The sequence below is a fragment of the Gopherus evgoodei genome, chromosome 4 (assembly GCF_007399415.2).
Source record: "Gopherus evgoodei ecotype Sinaloan lineage chromosome 4, rGopEvg1_v1.p, whole genome shotgun sequence".
NCBI lineage: Eukaryota > Metazoa > Chordata > Testudines > Testudinidae > Gopherus > Gopherus evgoodei.
Genome location: NC_044325.1, coordinates 17586779 through 17603134, shown reverse-complemented (window position 1 = coordinate 17603134; position 16356 = coordinate 17586779). Strand labels below are relative to the sequence as shown.

General features: G+C 50.3%; 1 protein-coding gene across 1 annotated transcript in view; it reads left to right on the top strand.

The window, feature by feature from the left end:
- The window catches only part of ESR2 (estrogen receptor 2), an 84462-nt gene extending 69034 nt beyond the window's left edge, over positions 1-15428 (top strand). Inside the window, exon 8 of the mRNA XM_030558567.1 lies at positions 14998-15428. Coding sequence (XP_030414427.1) covers positions 14998-15187 — 190 coding nt within the window. The 3' untranslated portion in view covers positions 15188-15428. The remainder of the gene's footprint in view (positions 1-14997) is intronic.
- The last annotated feature ends 928 nt before the right edge of the window (positions 15429-16356 follow it).

Sequence of the window (16356 nt, the reverse complement as noted above, 5' to 3'; positions counted from 1 at the left end):
TATCACAAATGTCCTCCCACTCCAACCCTCAGGTTCCTGTAAGGTCTGCTTCTCCTCCTGTAAGGAGAGTATTCCTACTCTTCTTCTGCCTCTGATATTCATGGACGTAGCTCACCTTCCTATTCTCCAAGAGTGCGACTCTATGATCTTTACTTCTGATACTGGGATAGAAATTTCAGGGCTGGAAGTCATAGCAAGCATAGGGAATATAGGGGACCTTCTAGAGAATACTTGGTACACACTCCCTGGCTATTTACATATTGCTCATATGGTCCTTCTCCTTGGTCTTACTGGACACTTTGGAGTGTTCATTAAGCAAGGAGACCTAAGTCTCCCTTGTCACAGAAGTTGGTCAGGACACAACAAAAACAGCCCTCTCAGCTCAACTTCCAGAAGAGGAACAATCTTAGCAGAAGTCCTCTGATGCAATTCTAACTCATATATCATCTTCATTGCCAGAAGAAGCTGTTGTGCAATCTATTTCCTCTCCACCTAATGACTGTAAGGTATTTCAAGGCCTTCTTTGCAGGATGGCAAAAGTGCTGGAGATTCCTGTAGACAGTCCAGTAAAAGGCTCACAAATTATTGGCTATTTTGTCTTTGCATGAAAGACTCAATGCCTATCAGTGAAAGCCTTTTAGAACTTCCCCAGCTACTCTGTCAAAAGCCAGCATCCATACTCATGACCTCAGAAAAGGCAGATAGAAGATACCAAGACCCCTCTGGTATCTCTTCCTCAAACTTCGTGCCTCAGGGCCTTTGTACATAGTTTGCATATAGTAGTGTTTGTTAGTAGTTAGAGTCCCAGCTGGCACTTTGTCCCAGGTGGGGCATGCCCTGGTCTCCCGGTTTAAGCCCTGCTCATACTGCAGCAGGTCTATGCCTGTAAGTGACCCACACAGCAGCTGCCTTAAGTGCTTAGTGGAGTCATACATTAAGAATCGGTGCCAGATCTGTAAACTTTCTGCCCCATCCAAAAGGAGCAGGATATCCGCCTCCAGTCTCTTCTGATGGAGTCCGCCCTCCACCCAGCTTCTGAGCTGACCAGACAGGTCGCACCGAGCGGCTCGGCTTCCATGCACAGTGCACTGCCGGCACCTGGCTCCTCCTGGCACCATTCTCCATCGCCGGTGCCAAAGAAAAAGGCCAAGAAGCGCTCCTCAGCACTGAGCAAAAGGCCCAAGGGTCAGCTACCAAGGAACCCCCCGGGCCTGGCCGCCAGACTATTCTGGCGCCACGCGATCGTGCCTCCGTGGTTGGAATTCTTAGCCCCCTTAAAAGGTCCGCCACCAACTCCCAGGAGCGGTATCAGACTGACACCCTTGCCTGTGCCGTTGTCATCGCAGGCTCCCCAGGTGCAGAGAGAACACAGGTCTCCACCTGCTCCAATGATGACCTCGGTGTCGCAGGACCCGACTAAGGCTCCTCAAGAGGGCAAGTCTGTCATTAAGACCCCTCAGGGACAGAGGAACACCGCTGGTCGCCGGACAGACTATCTTCTCCACTGTGTCGAGGATCCTGGGCAGGTCCGAGATGCATTGTCAATCCCCCAGATACCCTCAGCACTACTCACTGTCATGGGGTCAACAGTCCTCATGCTAATCCTGGCGCTGCTCATCCTCTCACTGGTTGTCCTCCAGGCATTAGTACCGAGTGCTGGCACAGTGGGAACGTTCACTATCTTGGTACTGGTCTCCCCAGTACCATCAGTGATCTGTTACACCTGGTCAATGGATGGCAGTAACCACGACCAGTAAGCAAATGCAGGTGTCAATGGCTCCTCCCTGATTGCTGGAAGGTGGTTCCTTCGGTATGGAGGGCCAGTTCATACCATCACCCAGGTCCTATAGGCAAGATTGGGCACTGGATCTCGCTCCTTCCACTGTGGTGCTACAGTGGCAGCATGGCTAGTGGCCAATACAGTGGCCTTATTGGAGCACGTGGGGCGTACCGTTCATGACAATGCCCGCTTCGCAACACTTGGTGGCCGTGTCACAGCATTGGTTGGTGGCACCAGGCCCGGTACTGGATGCCAGTTCTGAGGTTGGGGTGGAGGAACCTGTGCCCACCCCTAAGCCTCCTTCTCTGGCGGTGGTCGAGACTCCGGCACCTCCCCCAGCAGTCCAGTCTTCCTCGTCATCCATGGACGAGGCAGTTGTGGGACCTTTGAGAGCTAGCCCACGGGATGAATTCAGGAAGCGTCAAGCCCTTCTCCAGCACATGGCCAAGAGCTCGAGGTGCAGGTGATGGCAGAGCAGGAGGACACCCTCTTCAATGTCCTCTCAGCCTCTACACCCACCTGGGTTGTCCTGCCTATGCATGACAGGGTTCTCAAGGTAGCCAAGGCCCTGTTTCATATCCCTCCCACCTCAAAATGGGCCGAGAAAAAGTATTTCATTCCAGCCAAAGGTTTTGAATACCTTTATGCTCACCCAACCTCAGGCTTGCTGGTTGTGTCTGCGGCTGAGGACAAACAGATTCACACCTCTTCGCCTCCCAAAAACAAAGAGGTCCAGAAACTCGATTTCTTTGGGAGGAAAATGTATTCAACCTCCAGCCTGCAATTCCAGGGGGCAAATCATCAGGCCCTGTTTGGCTGGTACAATTTCAATCTCTGGGATAGTCTCAAAAAGTTCCAGGAATCCCTCTCTCAGGGTTCGGCCCAAACATTTGGCACCTTGGTAGAGGAGGGTACTGTGGTGGCCAGATGCTCCCTGCAGATTGTATGGGACACAGTGGACTTGGCAGCAGAGTGTTCACATAGGTGGTGGTTATATGTTCATGATGCAGCTCCTGGCTCCAAACAGCGGGCCTCCAGACCATGATTCAAGACCTCCCCTTTGATAGAGTTGGTCTCTTCTCTGATCAGATGGACACCAGGCTGCATGGGTTGAAGGACACTAGAATTACCCTTCGCTTGTTGAGCATGCACATGCCACAATCAGCCAGAAAGCCCTTCCGACTGCCACTACCGCCAAGGCTTTACTAGGAGACAGGATGCTAGCTTTAGTCACCAATGCCCATCTTCCTCTCACTCACCCACCCAGCCTAGGCCTGCCAAACACTAGGGGGCCAGAAGCAATCATTTTGGGGGTGTGCCTGAGAGTGGCGCCCCAGTCAGCCAATTGGATCTTACCTACCTTTTCCTCAACTGCCTCTCTCTCTACCGCTTGGCCTGGTTGCAGGTTATGTCAAACCACTGGGTCCTGGATTTGGTAGCTTGGGGCTATACTCAGCAATTCTTATCTGCTCCTTCCTCCCACCTACCCCCCACTTCCCCATCCTTCTTCAGGAGAAGCTCCTAGGCTTGGGGGCTGTGGAGGAGGTTCCCCAGGACATGGAAGGAAGAGAATTCTATTCCTGAATCCTTCCTAAACCCAAAGGCCAAAGGGGGCCTCAGGCCCATCCTGGACCTTAACAAGTCTCTCAAGAAGTTGAAGTTCCACATGGTCTCCCTGACCTCCATTATACCTTCCCTGGATCCAGGGAACTGCTATGCCACTCTTGATTTTAAAAAACGCTTACTTTTATGTCTTCATATTCCCAGGACACAGGCGATTCCTGCATTTCATAGTGGCTGGGCACCACTCCCAGTTCACAGAGCTACCCTTTGGCCTATCCTCAGCCCCCAGGGTGTTCACAAAATGCATGTCACTAGTAGCGGCTTACCTGAAACGTTGAGGGGTCCAGATTGTCCCTTTTCTTGATGACTGGCTCATCAAGGGCAAGTCTCTGGTGCAGGTGCAGAGGAGCCTTGATGTGGTGTGGTCCACCTGCAGTGACCTGGGCCTGTTAATAAACACAGAAAAGTCCATGTTAATGCCAGTCCAACGTATAGAGTTTATCAGAGCGGTTCTTGACTTAAACACAGGCCAAGACCTTCCTTCCAGATGCGCGTTTTCAGGCCTTGTTGGACCTGATCTACCACATAAAGAGCCATCCAAGACAATGCCTGCGACTGATGGGCTGCGTGCATGTACGTGGTCAGCCATGCCCGACTTTATCTATGATCTCTGCTGGCGTGGCTGGCCTCAGTCTATGTCCCCAGCGGCACGACTTGGACTGCGTGGTCATGGTGCCAAGCCACATCCACTTGTCCCTGGACTGGTGGCTGGATCCCGAGGCAGTGCTGAAGGAGTTCCTTTTGTGACCCCATCTTGGACATGTCATATCTGGGATGGAGCCCACCTGAGCGGGCTCAATACCCGAGGCTGCTGGCTACAAAATGATTTAGCCCTTTATATCAATGTCAGGGAGCTCAAAGTGGTTCCCATGATGACATGGTTCCCGAAAGATCGGGAGCGCCTTTACCCACATGTCTGGGACCTGGTCTCCTGCCTTGGGACCTGAATTTTGTGCTGTCAAGGCTCATGGGTCCCCCCTTCGAACGCTTGGCTTCCTGCTCACTCCTGCTTCTCTCCTGGAAGGTCTCCTTCCTAGTTGCTATAACTTCAGCCCATAGGATCAGGGCACACACGTTGGAGCCACTGTATACGATCTTCTATAAGGATAAGGTCCAGCTGCATCCTCACCTGTCTTTTCTGCCTAAGGTTGTCTCCCAGTTTCATATTGGTCAAGACATATACTTACTTACCAGTCCTTTGTCCAACGCCTCATGCGCATACCCTGGATGTCAGATGGATGCTGGCCTTCTACATAGGTAGAACAAAGCCATTCCGTAAGTCAGCACAGTTGTTCGTTGCAGTCGCAGACAGGATGAAAGGTTGTCCAGTGTCTGCCCAGAGAATCTCATCTTGGATCACGGCCCACACCTGCTACTGTTATGAGCTGGCAAAGGTACCTCTGCCGGTGATCGTGAAGGCCAGGGCCGTCTCTTGCTTTTTTGCCACCCCAAGCACCGAAGGGCGGGGGAGAGAAAGATAAAGCCGTGATTGGCAGCACTTCGGCCACAGCTCTACCGTGCCGCTTCATTTTTTGGCGGCAATTTGGGGGCCAGTCTTTCTCTGAGCGGGACTGAGGGACTTGCCGTTGAAGACCCAGACGTGCCGCCTTTTTCTGTTGGCTGCCCCAAGTACCTGCTTCCTGTGCTGGTGCCTGGAGCTGGCCCTGGTGAAGGCTCATTCAGTTAGGGCACAGGCATCTCCAGCAGCCTTCCTGGCGCAGGTGCCAATCCAGGAAATCTGTTGGGCTGCCACCTGGTCATCTGTCCACATGTTCGCGTTGCACTCCATGCTGACCAAGCAAGCTTGAGACAACGCTGGCTTGGCAGAGCAGTGCTGCAAGACTGTGAACTCCAAGCCCACTTCGGTGGATACTGCTTGTGAGTCACCTAGAATGGAATCGATATGAGCAAGCACTCGAACAATAAGAAACGGTTACCTACCTTTTGTAACTGTTGTTCGTAGAGATGTTGCTCATGTCCATTACATTACCTGCCCCTCTGTCAGACTTGTTGGCAAGACAGAACTGAGAGGGTATAGAGCTGGCGGCCCGTGATATACTGTGGCATGAGCGCAGCACTCCAGAGTGCACCACAGCGACCTTAGGGTACTGCTAAGGCAAAAATCTCTGACGATTGCGCACGTGGGCAAACACTCTCCTAGAATGGAATGGATGTGAGCAACACATCTCAAAGAACAACAGTCACAAAAGGTAGGTAACCGTTTTTATCATGTTCTCCTTTCAGAATATGATTATCTTAATTGTCACATGGTATCACTTACTGGATAGTTCCAGTAGAGTAAAAAGAGGCAGTGAGATCTTTGATGATAGGTCAACTTGCAGCATGGACCTCTCTGCATACTACTATTGATGCGTCTATTTACACCGCTCACCAGGTTCTCCCAGAGTCACAGCAGTTCAGGAGAGAGCAAGAGGGTTATCAGATCCTGTAGACTAGACTGATGGCATCTTGGATTCTAACTGCCCTCCTCTGGAATTCTCAGAGAAGTCCAGAATACAGTCGAGGAATTCCCCTTCAAAGGGAACGAACTTTGTAGTGCTATACTGATTATACACTTCTCTAAAAGATTCTCGAGTTACATTGAGGTATTTGGGAGTTGAACACTCCTTAGCTTAGAAGAAGAAAACCTCTTGACATCAAATGTATTCCAGATAACCTTCTGCGTTTTCATACTACCAGTCTTATCAAAGACCAGAAAGAGGTAGTAAGAGACCTTCATCCATTATGACTGCAACCACTATAAGGCTGTTTCTGTCTTCCAAATAGTTTGACAGTCACTTTGAGAGCTGTCAGAAACCACTCATGCCTGTTCTCTACCCCATTTGGGAATTCTTGCAGACTTCTTGAAAATAAAATAAACAAAATTACCACAAACCAATGGATTCCATAGATGATATAAAAAGATTACTTCTTCAAGTGCTTGCGCATTCGATTCCAATTAGCTGTGCACGCGCTGTGTGCACGGCCGTTGGAAAGTTTTCCCCTAACAGCATCCATTGGGTTGGCTGTGGAGCCCCCTGGAGTGGTGCCTTCATGGCGCTTAATATACACCCCAGCTGACCTGGTGCCTCCCCAGTTCCTTCTTACCTCCTGTGATGGTCTTTGGAACTGTGCTATCTTGCTCTACTTGATCTCCACGCTTCCCTAGCCTTCTAGATAGTTGTTAGTTTGGTTTATAGCTCTTGTTTTTTGTTTTTAGTTAGTGTTAGCTGGGGTGGGGGGTTTCTCCTCCACCTCGATTCTTCTTCTTGACCCCAAGCCCAAGTCCCTGGGATTCAAGGCCTGCAGGTCCTGCTCTAAGCCATGCCAGTGGGTGATCCCCATGACTCTTGTCTGAAGTGTCTAGGGGAGGCTCATCAAGCCAAAAAGTGCAGGATCTGCAAAGGCTTTTGTCCTCGAACTAAAAAGGAGTAGGACTTTCACTTGAAGCAGCTCCTTATGGAGGCGGCTCTTAGTCCTCAGCCTCCTTCGGTGCAGCAAGACCCAGCACTGATGTTTTGGTGTGCAGCACTCTGGCGGTGGTAGTGGAGGTGGCATTGCGGTTGGACTCGGACCGAGACCCATGGCACCGACACTCCCCGACACCATAACCAGTGACATCGGCTTGGCACGGCTCCCACTCTCTTGGTCAGAAGCGGCACCAGGAGGAGTGGTAGATACGCTAGAGGGTAGGGATAGCATACAAAGGGACCTAGACAATTTAGAGGATTGGGCCAAAAGAAATCTGATGAGGTTCAACAAGGACAAGCGCAGAGTCCTGCACTTAGGATGGAAGAATCCCATGCACTGCTACAGACTAGGGACCAAATGACTAGGCAGCAGTTTTGCAGAAAAGGACTAGGGGTTACAGTGGATGAGAAGCTGGATATGAGTTGACAGTATGGGGTCTTGTTGCCAAGAAGGCTAACAGCATTTTGGGCTGTATAAGTAGGGGCATTGCCAGCGGATCGAGGGACGTGATCATTCCCTTCTATTAGACATTGGTGATGCCTCATCTGGAGTACTGTGTCCAGTTTTGGGCCCCACACTACAAGAAGGATGTGGAAAAATTGGAAAGAGTCCAGCGGAGAGCAACAAAAATGATTAGGGGCTGGAGCACATGACTTATGAGGAGATGCTGAGGGAACTGGGATTGTTTAGTCTGCAAAAGAGAAGAATGAGGGGAGATTTGATAGCTGTTTTCAGCTACCTGAAAGGGGGTTCCTAAGAGGATGAATCTAGACTGTTCTCAGTGGTAGCAGATGACAGAACAAGGAGTAATGGTTTCAAGTTGCAGTGGGGGAGGTTTAGGTCGGATATTAGGAAAAGCTTTCACTCGGAGGGTGGTGAAGCACTGGAATGGGAGGTGGTGGAATCTCTTTCCTTAAAAGGTTTTAAGGTCAGGCTTGACAAAGCCCTGGCTGGGATGATTTTAGTTGGGAATTGGTCCTGCTTTGAGCAGGGGGTTGGACTAGATGACCTCCTGAGGTCCCTTCCAACCCTGATATTCTATGATTCTATGGAAGTCAGAAAAGAGTGCCTCTCCTACTCTGAGACCAGCTTCCCTGGAGCCAGTCACTGGGGTGCGTCCTGGAGGGGAGCACCCAGGAGCAAAGGCCACAGCACCGGCACCGTTGACTCCGGCCCTGAGGGGGATCCATTGAGTCCAGTACCACTGGACTCCCCGACCCGCAGAGTGATGGAAGTCCAGCTATCTTCTACCCTGGACACCTTTGCAGCGGCAAGGGACCTTATTGCCATGACGGCATCGGGGTCTCCTCAGCTCCACGACAAGACCCCAGTGCCTTTGAGGTCGGCACCGTCTCAGGGCAAGCCAGTGTTGATCCACCTATTGGCACCAGAGGTCAAGACGCAGTACCATTCCCACTCCCTGCATCGTTCCCAACACCGCTCGGAGTTCCAGCACCGCTCTCCATCACGGCGCTGGTCTTACTTGTGGCACCGCTCCGGATCGCATCGCTCTTCCAGGTCGTGGCACTGCTCTCCCTTCCAGGCACGGTCATGAAGCAGACCCTGGACCTGGCACTGTTCGTCATCTCGGCCCCACTCCATGTCAAGGTGCTGATCCAGCTTCACGGCACTACTCCACGCCTCCCTGTTGGCGCTCACTGATGCAGATTTGCTCAGCGTCGCCCTGGCCTTCATGCTACGGCTCTCGCTCCTTGGGATCAGAAACGGGTTTGAGGTTTTTGGACTGTCACCAGTCAGACTGTGACCTCCCTGATGTGGGGGAAGGGTCATGGCAGGCACGTGGACAGGGACCCACCCAGTGGCCGTTTTGGACTCAGTGGGTGTACCATCAGGCCCAGGGTGCACCATCTGGAGCATTCTGGTTAGCTGCCTCCAAGCCACAAGTGCCAGAAGCCACTGCCAGTCAGCCTGTTCCTCGGGTTATGGAAGAAGTGGCATGTACTCTTCCTGATTTGGGTCCCTCTCCGACTCCAGTCCCTGAGCCGGATCTTGCAGTTGGTGATGCAGGACATCAGGTCCCCACACCGCAGGGGAGTCAAGACAACCCTCTGTCCCCCGTGGCCCCCTCTTCCTTCTCTCCCAACAAGGCACTGGCAGGCACCTCTATCTCTGGGCCACAACCGATTGACATCCATGCCCACCAGGCCCTCCTGCGCCAGGTTGTGCGCAGTATGAACCTACAAGTCAAGGAGGTGGTGGAATTGGAGAATCCTGTGGTGGACATTTTTGCCCCAGAAGGCCTGTCAAGGGTGGCCCTGCCTCTCATCAGGACCATCCAAACTAATGCCAGAACCATCTAGCAGACCCCGGCCTCCATTCCCCCTATGGCCAAAGGAGTGGAACGCAAGTACTTTGTCCCCTCGAAGGGGTATAACTACTTATTCATTCACCCGCAGCCCTGCTTTCTTGTGGTTGCAGCTGTGAACAAGGAGCAACACGGTCAGCTGGCCCCTGTGCCCAAGTCGAAGGATGCCAAGCGCTTTGACTAGTTTGGACATAAAGTTTACTCTACATGGGGGCTTCAGCTCCGGATCGCCAATCAGCAGGTGCTCTTGAGCCATTACAATTTTAACTCCTGGAACTCCATGCTGAAGTTCAAGGAGCTTGTGCTTTTTGAATCCAGAGAGGAGTTTGGGAACCTGGTTGACGAGGGCAAAACAGTGGCACAGACCTCTTTGCAGGCCTCGCTAGATGCTGCAGACTCGACTGCGCGCACGTTGTCCTTTGAGATTGCCATGAGGTGCACCTGGCTGCAAGCCTCTGTTCAGCAGATGCTGCAGGACCTACCCTTTGATGGGGAGGGTCTGTTCGTGGAACAGACCGACTCTAGGCTGCACAGCCTTAAAGTCTTGAGGGCAACAATTAAGTCACCCCGGCAACCCAGCGGAAACACTTCAAGCCTCAGCAACCACAGCAGCGCTCCTACCCTCCTCGGCCAAGGCAGGATTTTTATGGATGGTGGGGGCATAATGGCAGGAGGAAACCCTCTAATTCCCCATCTGGACAGGCCCAGGGCCCGACCAAGCCATTGTCGGACTCCACGCAGGCCTTTTAAAGGGATGCCCGAGGACGGCATACCAGACTTAACCCCAAATGTTACCCTCCCTTTTTGAATCGTTTATCCCATTTCCACCATGCTTGGTCGCAAATAATCATGGATCGCTCGGTCCTTCGCAAGGTGGAAGTGGGATGCTCTCTCTCATTTTGTTCCTCCCCGCTCTCCCATCCTCCTTCCCTGTCCTTCTTCAGGGACCCTTCTCACAAGCAACTCCTTATTCAGGAGGTTCAGGTGCTCCTCGCGATGGGGGCCATCGAGGAGGTTCCGAGGGAACTAAGGGGCAGGGGGTTTTACTCCTGATATTTCCTAATCCCCAAGGCCAAAGGGAGCCTTCGTCCCAGCCTGGACCTGCGTGGGCTCAACAAATTCATGGTCAAGTTGAAGTTCCGCATATTCTCCCTGGGCACTATTTATACCTTCCCTGGATCCTGGAGACTGGTATGCCACCCTCAACATGGAGGATGCATACTTCCACATAGTGATTCATCTGGTACACAGATGCTTCCTCTACTTTGTGGTCAATCACGAACATTACCAGTTCACAGTCCTTCACAGCCCCCTGTGTGTTCACCAAATGTATGTCGGTCATGGCTGCCTTCCTCCTTCGATGGCAGGTGCAAATATACCCTTACCTCGATGACTGGCTGATCTGGGGCCACACCAGAGAGCAGATGCAGTCCCACCTCCGCCTGGTCAGGGATATGTTTTGTTGGCTGGGTCTCCTCCTCAACGTAGCAAAGTCAACCCTAGAACTGACCCAGAGAATAGAGTTCATCGGAGCGATTCTGGACTCCGTTCAGGTGCAGGCCCTCCTGCTGGACTCTTGTTTCCAAACTATCGTGGGTATCATTTGGGGCCTTTGGAGCTTCCCAACCTCGATGGCAGGATGCTGCCTGGGTCTCCTCAGCCACGTGGCTTTGTGTACATATGTGACCTGGCACACCAGGCTCTGGCTCCAGCCGCTGCAGGCCTGGCTTGCTTTGGTCTATTGCCTGGGGCACGACAGCCTGAACTTGGTGGTCACCATTCTGGAGCAGGTCCTCACTTCACTCCGCTGGTGGCTAGATCCCCGGGTGGTGTGCGAAGGGGTCACCTTTCACAGCCCACAGCCTTCCTTGTCCCTGGTCATGGCTATGTCAGCCCTGGGGTGGGGTGCTCATCTCAGAAACTTTTGGGCTCAGAGTCTGTGGTCCCTGTCTGCCCTCGCCCTGCATATTAACGTCCCGGAGCTGATGGTGGTGCATCTTGCTTGTCAGGCCTTTCGGGAGAACCTGCGAGGTGGTTGTGTGACGGCTCTCACAGATAACACCATGGCCATGTTCTACATCAACAAGCAAGGGGGGGCCCTCTCCTCTCCCCTCTGTCAGGAAGCCATTAGACTGTGGGAGTTCTGTATAGCCCGCTCCATTCACCTGGTGGCATCCTTCCTTCCTGGGATCCGGAACACGCTGGTGGATCACCTCAGCAGGTCCTTCCACTCTCATGAGTGGTCTCTGCGGCTGGATGTCATCCACCCCATTTTCCAAAAGTGGAGGTTTCCCCAGGTGGCTCTGTTTGCCTCCCGCAGCAACTGGAAGTGCCCAGCATTCTGCTCCTTCCAGCGTCACTGCCCGGGCTCCCTCATAAACGCGTTTCTGCTCCCCTGGACGGGTTGCCTGCTTTACGCCTTCTCAAGATCCACAGAGATGGGGCAAGGGTGGCTCTGGCATGGCCCTGGCAGTATTGGTACACCACGCTGTTGGAACTGTCCATGGATGTTCCACTTCCGTTGTCTCTTCTTCCCGACCTGCTCACTCAGGATCATGGTCGCCTCTGTCATCCTGACCTGTGGTCTCTCCACCTCACAGCATGGCTGAACCCTGTGGAGTTTCTGTGTTCGGACTCCATACAACAAGTGCTGCTGGGCAGCAGGAAGCCCTCCACTCAAGCCATGTATCTGGCGAAGTGGTAGCGGTTTTCGTGTTGGTGTGACCAGCACCACACCCTCCCCATGTAGGCGCCAGTGCCCCTCATTTTGGAGTACTTTCTGCACCGGAGACAGCAAGGCCTGGCGACGTCTTTCGTGAAGGTTCACCTCACAGCCATCTCAGCTTTCCACCTGGGCATGTCTGGCTGCTCTATCTTCGCCAACCCAATGGTTGCTCATTTTCTCAAGGGCTTGGACTGCCTCTACCCTCAGATCTGGCAGCCTCTCCCTGCATAGGACCTTAACCTGGTCCTTTCAAGGCTCATGGAGGCCCCATTCGAAATGCTGACCACATACTCTCTCCTGTATCACTCCTGGAAGACAGCTTTCCTTGTCACCATCACATCGGCGAGGTGCATCTCCAAGCTGAAGGCCCTTACCTTAGAACCGTCTTACACGGTCTTCCATAAGGATAAGGTACAGCTCAGACCTCACCTGGCCTTTCTTCCCAAGGTAGTGTCAGCCTTTCATACTAGCCAGGATATTTTCTTGCCTGTTTTTTACCCTAAACCTCACGCTGGTCCCCGGGAGCAGTGGCTGCATTCCCTCGATGTCCACAGGGCCCTTGTCTTCTGCATCGAGTGCACTAAGCTGGTCAGGAAATTGACCCAGCTTTTTGTTGCAGTGGCGGACGGGATGAAGGGTTTCCCAGTCTCCTCTCGGAGGACCCTCCTCATGGATTACATCCTGAATCCACGCTTGCTATGAGCTGGCCAGAGTACCGACCCCAGCTCTCATGGCTCACTCCACTAGGGTCCAGGCCTCAGCGGCAGCATTTCCGGCCCAGGTACTGATCCGAGAAATCTGCAGGGCAGCTACTTGGTCCTCGGTGCATACCTTCGCCTTGCACTACACCATTGTCTGGCACGCCAGGGACGACGTGGCTTTTGGTAGAGTGGTACTGCAGTCTACATTGCTTAACTTCAACCCCACCACCTAGGTAAGGCTTGGGAGTCACCTAATTGGAATCAATATGAGCAAGCACTCAAAGAAGAAAAAACGGTTAGTCACCTTTGTAATTGTTCTTTGAGATGTGTTGCTTATATCCATTCCAAACCCGCCCCCTTCCCCTCTGTCAGAGTAGCCAGCAAGAAGGAACTGGGGAGGCACTGGGTTGGCTGGGGTATATGCTGAGCACCATGAAGGTGCCATGAAGGCACCACTCCAGGGGGCTCCACAGCTGACCCATCGGATGCTGCTAGGGGAAAACTTTCCAACGGCCATGCACGCAGCATGCATGCGCCTAATTGGAATAGATATGAGCAACACATCTCAAAGAACAACATTTACAAAGGTGAGTAACCATTTTTTCATGCAGGAGCTTCCTACCCCACAGCCACCTTCCCTGTCCCTTTTCAGAGACTCCTCCCAAGAGAGACTCTTACATGAAGAGGTGCAGTTCCTTGTATCTCTTCTATTTCTCTGAAACATTCCTCTTCAATTAACGGGAGGAGTTTTTGTTCCTGTTGCTGTCTAATTCCCAAGACTGACATGTCATTCTGGACTTGAGAGATCTGAATACCGTTGTTTGCTCGTTCACACTGAGAGTGGTGACCCTGGCTTCAATAATCCCTAAATTGGATCCTCTAGGCTGGTTTGCCATTCTGTATCTGGAAGATGCATATTTCCATCCATTCAGTGCACAGGAAATACCTGTGGTTCATAGGTGGGAAGACAAATACACTGCCAGTACATATGGTTGCCTTTCAGCTTGTCAACAGCCCCAAGAATATTTATAAAATGTCTGGCTGTAGTAGCAGCACACCTAAGAAGGCAGGGCATTTTAGAATACTTGTACCTTGACAACTAGCTGATTCAGGGAAGTTTTCCTCAGGAAATCACAAACAGCATACATCACATTCTACAGCAGTTCTCTATTTTGGGGCTCGATATCAGCAAAGACAAATCCTCTTTAAATTCCATTTTTTGAGTCAGTTATAGACTCCACCACAATGAGGGCGTATCTGCTATGAAGCAGATTTCACAATATATTTCTTCTCATAAATCAACTACAGACAAGCCCTCAGATACCAGTAAAACGTGTGCAATTGCTAGGGCATATGGCTTTGTGCACATTTATGACTCAATTTGTTGGAATTTGCTTTTGTTGTTTGTTAGGATGGTACTTACCACCCAATAAACATCATCTAGACGTGGTGGTTCAGATTCCTCCAAACACCCTATTTTCCTTAAATGGTAGAAGAACTCAGATCAAGTCTGCAAGGGTGTTCCTTTTTCTCCACTGCTCCATATCAAGGTTCTAGTGATGGATGCTTCCACTTTGGGATGGAAAGGATCATCTGGACACACATGGAGCTCAGGCACGTAGTTGCAAGAAGAGTCTCACTTACACATCAACATATTGGAGCTCAGAGTGATCCAAATAGCATGTGCTACATTTGTTCCTTACATCCAGGCAAAGAGCATCTGATTAATGACTAACAATTCCACAGCTATATTTTAGGTAAACAGGGAGGAGCCAGATCTACTCCTCTGTCATCCTGTGGACTTGGTGCATAAGCAATCAGGTAACGTTTTCAGCCTTTCATCTGCCATGGTGTGATGCTTTGGGGTTCACCTAGGCCAGGAAAGGGGTTCAGTCAACACTTGCCTTGCAACTATGGATGCTTCAGATGCTGTGCTTCTGTGGCTTACAGCCCTGGCACCAACGGCCAGCAGACAAGCATGAAGATCTCATCTTGGCTTCCACCACTGAGTTACTCTTTGCAAGGGGACCTCAACAACCCTTCCAGCCCCGAGTTCTCCACAAAAGCGTTTCTCTGCTGTGCTCAGCCACTCTCACTATAACCCTCACAAAACATTATTAAGTTGGCTGCTCCTTTAAAGAGACAGTACACAGCAGCCTGTTAACTGGGGTTAAAATGATATCTTGTTGTTATGTTAAGAGATCGTGAGGATGAAGATGGTTAAGCCCTTAGCAATTTTGAAACTATGAATAGAAAAGAAGGGTGGTGTTGACTTCTGATCTTATGTCACTGCCTCCCAGCCCTAAAACCCCACTCAAATTAAATGAATTTAAACCACTTCAGAATGTTGACCTATTGTTTTTATTCACAGTAACAAAGGTATGGAGCACCTTCTGAGCATGAAATGTAAAAATGTGGTCCCAGTCTATGACTTGCTGCTGGAAATGCTGAATGCACACACGCTTCGAGGTCAAAAAAAGTCTGCAGTCACAGATTCTGAATTTGGCCCATCAGAACAAACTGATACTAGAGACGATATGCGGAATATGGCAGAACAGTAACTTTATAATTACCTGGAAGATCAGGTTTGTAGGAAAGTGTGAAGCAAAACAACATTATTTAGAGCTGTCGAAAACTTGATATGTCTTATGAATCTTAGACTGCCTTTTTGAGGCCCTATTCTAATCTTTCAGATTTGCACGTTTATCTTGGATAAAGCTGTATATCACCTCCTGTATTGTGCAAAGTACATCATGTCCATGTTTCTGACATAATACTTTGCACTTACACTAATGCTTTCTGTCTGAGACTTATGAACACAATACCCCTGTGAGATTGGAAATTATTACCCCTTTTTAAAAAATGGGTAGACTGAGGCAGAGAGAAGCTAAGTGACTGGCGTAAGAATCCACAGCAAGTCAGTGGAGAGCTGGAAATAGTGTCCTGACTCCCAGTTCTTGCTTTAATCACTGGACTCTGTTTTCTGTCAATATATCAACATATGAAATGTACAGCTGTTACATCATGTGGGAGGGATTTGATTATGTGTATATGATGACGATCACTGGGGAAATGCCTATATTTCAGTTAACAGGGTTAAAGTGCTAAGACACATGCAAAATTTAAATGAGTTTATTCCTTGTATGATTATGCAGTGGATGCAGATGGAACACAGAAACGCTTCCTCAGGCTTCATTTGAGCCACTCAGAATTGTTTCTGGGACCACTTTAAAGACCAGCTCCATAAACATAATAACAAGTTTGTTTTGTGAGCCTACTCTTTGTATTTGAACTGTTTCTTTGTGCATGGTTCTCAACTGCTTAAAGGTTGACTTGACTGCTTAGTCATTTTCATTTAATACTACATTTTAAAATTTATTGTCACTGAGATTGATGTGCTGTTTTGTATATTTATAATGACTTAATGTGTGATAACTGTATGTGTAGGTATGAAGGATCAAGAAATTAATGTTTGTTATGTGCATTGGTAAAAATGGTGTGATACAGTCCATTGAACTATTTTTTTGTAATGGTTTCCTAGGCAATTTCACAATCTTCCCTTCATTTCCATCTTGAGTACAGAGGTGTCTAGCAATATTGGCAGGTTCGTGGGGTTCTGGTAATGCAGTGTACATAACTGTAGGGAGTGGTGGCATGAGTAGAGATGAGGCTCAGCTGGGATTTGCTTTTACTTACATGACTCAGTTTTGCTCTCTTAATTTTAAGAGGA